The 7,246-nt window shown below is 34.1% G+C and overlaps 1 protein-coding gene across 1 annotated transcript; it reads left to right on the forward strand.

The window, feature by feature from the left end:
• Positions 1 to 4,630: 4,630 nt before the first annotated feature.
• On the forward strand, positions 4,631 to 6,882 carry LOC106337292 (GPN-loop GTPase 3). Its single transcript, XM_013776379.1, has 10 exons — positions 4,631 to 4,792; positions 4,959 to 5,189; positions 5,267 to 5,375; positions 5,447 to 5,528; positions 5,648 to 5,733; positions 5,846 to 5,949; positions 6,049 to 6,179; positions 6,263 to 6,356; positions 6,456 to 6,511; positions 6,596 to 6,882. The coding sequence occupies exons 2-10, from the start codon at positions 5,145 to 5,147 to the stop codon at positions 6,696 to 6,698; spliced, it is 810 nt and encodes a 269-aa protein (XP_013631833.1). The 5' UTR covers positions 4,631 to 4,792; positions 4,959 to 5,144; the 3' UTR covers positions 6,699 to 6,882.
• The last annotated feature ends 364 nt before the right edge of the window (positions 6,883 to 7,246 follow it).

The following is a 7,246-nucleotide window of genomic DNA, read 5'->3' on the forward strand; positions in this document are numbered from 1 at the left end:
TTCAAATCTCCGTGCTATGCTTGAAATTCGTAGCCAAGTTCGTGACCAACATATACATGAACAGCTTAAATTTGATTTGATTCAAAATATTTGGAACAAATTTGGTAATGATGAAAATGTTTAATTGTTGTATGTTTTTTTTTTGTGTTTCAATAAAAATAACATTTTCAAATTTTCTTGTTTAAATTTTTTTTTTAAGGATTCCAAAACGGATAACACCATTGGACCAACATTTATGATTAGAGTCCTTAACTATTCAAAAAAAAATTATATATATTAAATTAATGCTAAGGACTCCAATGGTGGGTAACACCATTGGAGGTGCTCTTACTAAAGCCTCTGTATAAATCTAACTCTTATAACTAAAGAATAATGATTATGACAAAACCAAGAAACTCTAACCTTTTGTAACTTTTACAACAAAAGATAGCCCTAAAAAGATCTGTCTCTCAAGCCGACACAGTCGCATGATGATCCTCTCCTGAGATCGAAGATCTTATAAAGATGGCTTTCCAGATCAGATCATCAGCCACACTGAACTGCCCGCCACACAACATCGGCTTAATTAGATCTTGTCTCTAACACGGTGGCTCGAGTCAGAGCAAGTTCTTCCCAAAGAACAGGGTTTAGCTGTGCGCTTGTCTGAACCGGTCTCCAACAAAGAGACTTGTCTAGCCACTTCTCCAACGGGCGTCACCAGCGCTTGGTCAGCCGCTTCGAGTGCGTTTGTGCAGACTATAAGCAGCTCCGCGACGTATGAAAGTTCTAATCGCTAAGGGTAAGATTACTTGCTTCATAAGAAACAGCAGCTCCGTTATCTTCAGCCGAATGGTCTTGCCGAAACCGAACAGCAAGAAGCAAACCCCCCATATCTGTTCCGCGGTTTCCCAAGCTCGCGTATCTGTATAAACCCTAGCTTGACGATGCTGGTTCTAGCGATGTTGAATCTCAGTAACATAGAAGCAGCTTCAGCTCCTGATCGTTTGGACTTAGGAAATGGAAAACCACAAGCTATAGCGCATCTAAGCCTCCTCCTTAAACCTCTATGTTTCTCAGGGAGTTTATAAGCAGCCAAAGCTAATAAAGAAGCTAGCACAGGCCCTGGAGCTAACCACCTCCCGCAACAACCATTCTAGTAGCCAAACTCCTCGGTCCATCCGCGTGATCAAAGATTAAAAAACATTTTTTAAACAGCTGCAACAGAACACACACAACTTCTCAACAAGCTCCCTTCCCGGCCGCAGGTACACGACATCTCTCTCAATGGTATTCTGTTTATAGTATCCAAAAGCCAGCTGGGGTTTATAGGAAGCGCTGATAAAATCGCTCACACGACGGCTAATAACGTTTTCGTCATTAGGGTTCGTACAAAGAGAAAGAGAAAAAAAGGGAAAATAAAGAAAGAGTGAGGTCGGGAAGGTTGTTTTGCCCCTTTTGGGAGTTATAGAGGAAAGAAGGAAATACACGGGTTAGGTTAGAGGGTTTAGTTTAGGTTTAGTTGTAGTTTTGTAGATTCGTTAAGGGTAGTTTAGTATTTACCCAAGTTTCTGTAATTAAAGAAAAAAGAAAATTAAATTATTTATTAGGAGGGACAAATTAGAGAAAACCATAGAGGTAGTAGTGCAAATCAGAATAAAGTCCCTATCTCATTTATATATGAGGGTAAAAATATCTATATATATAAAGTAGTGTTTTCTCTCCTGTAATTGCACCACGTCGCTAAGTCGCTTAATATAGTGTTAACACGTGTCCCACTTAACTAAATGTTGCGTTTCAATTATGACTCTTTGTTACTTTTTTGGGTCTTCGTTTTGTTGTTACTTTTTTGGACTTTGTTTTGTGGGTTTAATAATTTACACAAGTAGCTTCGTTTTGTTTTGCTAAAATTCAGGCTTAATAGTTTTTTGGCCAGACTATAAGTTTCAGAAGACCATAATTTGAACAAAGAAAATTAACCGTATTAATAAAAAGGAATTAAGGGAGATCGACATTAATCTAAACAATCAAACATAATACAGAAAGATATTCTGTATAAAAATTGAAATACGGGTATCAGATAATCATAAAGATAGCATCAATAAGATTCAAACGCAAATTATCCCTGAAATATAGTTTCATATCATATGCCCAGCCAAAAGAAAGAACTTAAAAAATCACAAAAGTTGAAAACTTGATTCTGAGTATCTGTTCTCCAAGGTGAATAAACATCAAACATAAAATCAGTCGTAAAATACAATTTGTTTTATGAGATTCATCATGTACTCAGATCATATAAACACACAAATTTTTTTAAAATAAAAACTGGAAAAGGACTTTTTATGAGATTCATCATGTAGTCAGATCCATAAACCCACAGATCTTTTTTAAATAAAGATTGGAAAAAAGACTCAGTTTCATTATAAGTCGATCAGCATCTCAAGAGTTATCACAATAACATCACAATATGTCTCACGGGATTGAGAGACTTGTGGACATTCTATGTTCACCTCGACTACATAAAAGAGAGCTTAGATATAAAGCCAGAAGGAAAAAAAATGGAAAAGCTCAGAACTTCTTAGAGGTTGACCGTCAGCAATAAAGAACAAAGCGCTTCTCTGTCACGCAAAAATTAAAAAAAAAGTCTTATACCAGTATCGAAGTAGATGATAAGAACTATAAACAATGAGAATGCACACTATATGATTGACAAGTTATATAGTCGAGACATGATTAGGAGAAACCCTGATTTTATTGGGCTTTGTCGTGTACTATGTATTAATGGGCTTCTCTAAAAACTTAGATGCTATAACTAATGGATCTTTGAGTTGAAGAAAGCAGAAAAGTCAGATTGAAGGCTCAGTTGATATGATTTAGAGAAAACGTTGGGTTGTGGTTTTCTTAAAAAATATTTTTTTTTTGATTTTATTTGGTTTGTAATGTGTTCTCATAATCTGATTTGAAGACCAACATTATATTTGTCTTTCTGATATTTTTTTACTTATTCATTCTTTATTATAAAATAGTTTGGGTTAATTAAAAAAATAACACGTTTAAACAATCAGTTTCAACGAAAGACCATGTTTAGCAATTTTATTTTCGTAGATTCTGTTGCAATTTGTTCAAACAATATTTTTTAACATTTTCCTTAGTAAAAAAAAATATTTTCTTTGGCCAGCCTGATAAAATAACTCCGGTACTCTATCAAACCAAAATTATATAGCCGTAAATTTTTAGTTAGTCAAAAGAATAAATTATCGTTTGATATAGAAAATGTAAGGAACCGGTTTCTACATTTTATACTGCCTTTAAGACCATCTCCAATGTATTTTGCTATTTTCACATCTAAATTAGAAGAACTCTATAATAGAGATGAGATATGCTCCAATGTATTCCTCTAAAATAATAGTCTCTAAATGTAGAGTAAAAATAGAGAAATGTTATTTCTTCCTCTATATATAGAGGAAAAAATAGAGATCTCTATTATAGAGGAAGAAATAGAGGTGGGTTAGAGCAATTTCACCTTTAAATGCTATTACAGAGGTAGAAATAACAATAGGTTGGAGATGCTTTAAAGACGGATTCCCGAGAAACGAGAACTCAATGATTTTAAAAACATAACTAAGCTTCAAATGAGTTGTCAATTTAAACAAATGTTTAAATGAAAAACTAAATAATAAGATAAAAGTATTTAAAGCATAAACAAAGTTTAATTAAATTAAATTTCACATTGCTTACCTTCTGTTAATTCCAATACTGAAAATATAACAAATAGTGAGTTTTAACCATTTCAAATTTTTTGAGCAACACTTTGAATAAATAAATAAAAAATTCTGAATTGGCCTATTAATTATATTTTAGTAGTCAATTCTATGTAATATATATCTATTAAAATCTAAATTATAATTGTAATTGATTTCTCATAGTCGTATATCTAATTGTTAAATAAACAGTAGAGAAACTCTCATTTGATCAAAAAACAAAATATAAAAAGCCTATGCTCCTTCTTTGGCTACAGAGGAAAAATAAGAGACTAAAACTCAACTTTTCACTCCATACAATCCAAAGATATCCTTACTATTTGTGGTTTAACAAGGTTTCTCTATTGTATTATTTTTTGATCGATTTTGTTTGATTTAACTTATAATGCTCAAAGTTTAAATTTAGAAAAATGTTATGAGTATTATAACACTATAAAATTTTGTAACTCTGAATCAACCACAATACTAAATATGTTCACATGTCAATTTTTAGTTATATAATTGAAATTTGATGTAGATAACACTGGTTGCTTAACATAATCACACTCGCAACCAAATGAACATAAAAAAAAAATTAACACAAAAATTACATCATCGATAAAAACCAATACATCACATCACGTCCGTATGGCGGGCCAATCCTAGTTTATATATAAAACGAAGAGATCGAAATCCACGAGGAAAGATTCACATGAGTAGACTTTTTCTTTTGATCACATCTTTGCTTTCAAACCAATAATTTTCTTATTTGATTATAGTTTTATATAAAAATAATTAATTAATTCAAGCTTCGGCGAAGACTTACGTGATACACGTGGAGAAGCAATGCTTTATTTTTATTTTTATTTTTGGTGTGGTCAAATTGTAATTGTCACGCTCTAAATATCTGTCAAACCAAGCGCAACCGAACCAACTCATTAATTGAAGGAGAAAAAATCATCGAAAACCCTAAAGAAGTCTTTAGAAGCAATATAATCGCTACGAAAGCCAACCGAACCGAAAAGTGAAGCTCTCTTCTTCTTAACCCCAAAGAAGACGCAACCAAATACTAAAAGGTCAAGTTTAATCTCTTTCTGATTCAATACTATGCTACAGAGCTTGTGATTGTGTTTTTTTTTGTGGGCTTTCGAAAGTTTCCGTCGGGCTGCTTTCACTTTCTTCGATGTTTTCGGTGTTAAACCCTAGCTATATCAATCGATTCTGATATTATCCTTGTTTCAGGTGCTGAGATGTGTCTGTTGATTGCTTCTGGTCTATGGGTTCCTGCGACATACTGAGTGTGTTGTTCGGTTTAGGTGTTTGGTGCATTGCTTATATATCAGTCGCCGTCTTTGCATCTTTTAGAATCATTCACTCTCTTTGCTCTATTTGAGGTTTTTTTTTTCTGGAAGATTTTGCTTTGTTACAATGGGTTATGCTCAGCTCGTTATCGGTCCAGCAGGCAGCGGAAAGGTCATTATATAGTCAATTTTGGATCTGTAATAACAGTTAGATTTTGTCTAATGGGGATTTTTTTTTTTCTGGATCAGTCAACGTATTGCTCATCTTTGTATGAACACTGTGAAACGGTCGGCAGAACAATGAATGTTGTTAACTTGGATCCTGCTGCTGAAATCTTCAACTATCCTGTGGCTATGGGTGAGTTATTCAATCAAAATCCCTTGGGACTTTCTTGGTTTCACACTTTCTTGGTTTTTGCTGTTTTGCAGATATCAGAGAACTTGTTTCTTTGGAAGATGTAATGGAGGAGCTTGGGCTTGGTCCTAATGGTGCCCTCATGTACTGCATGGAGTATCCTTTTTACATAGACATAAAATGAGAATTTTTAACTACCTCCTGAGTCTTAATGCTGTTGCCTTTATTTATATGTTGGAAAATTGCATGGAGAATCCTTAACTCTTAATCCACAGATACCTTGAGGATAGCTTACATGATTGGGTGGATGAAGAATTGGACAACTACCGAGATGATGATTACCTTATATTCGATTGTCCAGGTGCATACATGATCAATAAGTTTATTTGTCTGATTATTTTATACGAGTGGTTTCTGTAATCAAGTGTGTTTTTTTTATCTCTAAGTTCTTCTAAAATCTATGCTGTTAATAGGCCAGATAGAACTGTTTACACATGTTCCTGTGCTCAAGAACTTTGTGGCGCATTTGCAACAGAAGAACTTCAACGTCTGTGTTGTTTATCTGCTTGATTCACAGGTTTTATATCAACTTCTGTTTCTTTTTTCTCTACCTATTAGTATTGTAGCGAGAAAACCAATTTGTGTTGATTAAAAATGATATGTCGTGTTGGAGCAGTTCATAACAGATGTCACCAAGTTTATCAGCGGTTGCATGTCGTCTCTCTCTGCAATGATCCAGCTTGAATTACCACACATCAACATCCTCTCAAAGATGGATCTCTTGCAGGATAAAAGCAACATTGATACGTATGGATTCTTCTTTTGTATCTTTTCGTTTTCCGTTGTTGTTTCTGAGTTAAGTAATTTCGCGTCGGGTTTGTTTACCTTAGCTACTTGGATCCGGAGCCTCGCACATTGTTGGCAGAGTTAAACCAAAAGATGGGTCCTCGATATGCGAAATTGAACAAAGCTCTGATTGAGATGGTATGTAATACGGTTTTAATCATATGTTGATCGTAAAGCAAAAGTGTGTATAGTTTGATTTTCATGATTGCGTTTTTGGGATGTGGTGGTAATTATTAGGTGGGAGAATATGGGATGGTGAATTTCATACCCCTTGACATAAGGAAAGAACGAAGGTGATAAACTAATTTGCTCTCTATCATATCTTCCAACATTGATCCAATTCAAAAGCTAATATCGACAACGTTTTCTTTGTGCAGTATTCAGTATGTTCTGTCCCAGATTGATGTCTGCATCCAGTTTGGAGAAGACGCTGATGTTAAGATCAAAGATGAGGATGAAGATTTTGGTGATGATCAGTAATTTGTTACTCTGTTTCACGGACGCTTTTCGTAAAACTTCTAAACAATCTTGGTCTTGTCAAAAAGGCCAATGAACTTGTGAGAACTATCTTATTGCTGAATATCAAACCTTAACTAGTGAGTGATTTCCAACTACTAGGAATTTCTCCACGCAGACATTAATACCAAATCAGCCGCACTTCATCTTGTCATGCACAACAATTAGAGTCTGCTTTAACAAAAAAAAGATGTGAATATTCAAAAACTAGGTTCGCAAGAGAGCTAAATTTTAGTTAGAATTTTAAATCTCTCATCTGTATCACAATGAATACCATCACCTCGTTGCTTTTCTTTTCACTAGGCCAAGTCCAAAATGCAATCATGAGTTTATAGGATTGTAAAAATCAAGTTGTAAATGTCTAAAATGTAGGATTTCGCTGAGATTTAGTGAATTATTGCTACTGTTTAAGTGAATGATCGTAATTGTTTGGATGAAGAGCTGCAATTACTAAAATGAAATATTGCAACAATTGATGATTACAAGTGTTGGTGATGATTCATTAATGAATT

The sequence above is a fragment of the Brassica oleracea genome, chromosome C4, assembly GCF_000695525.1.
Source record: "Brassica oleracea var. oleracea cultivar TO1000 chromosome C4, BOL, whole genome shotgun sequence".
Taxonomy (NCBI): domain Eukaryota; kingdom Viridiplantae; phylum Streptophyta; class Magnoliopsida; order Brassicales; family Brassicaceae; genus Brassica; species Brassica oleracea.

Excerpts from the sequence above, each read along its gene's own strand:
- LOC106337292 (XM_013776379.1), top strand. The coding sequence starts at position 5,145 with ATGGGTTATGCTCAGCTCGTTATCGGTCCAGCAGGCAGCGGAAAG. Across the intron at positions 5,950-6,048 it reads TTTATCTGCTTGATTCACAG|TTCATAACAGATGTCACCAA; the intron begins GTTTTATATCAA and ends GTGTTGGAGCAG. Across the intron at positions 6,512-6,595 it reads GACATAAGGAAAGAACGAAG|TATTCAGTATGTTCTGTCCC; the intron begins GTGATAAACTAA and ends TTCTTTGTGCAG.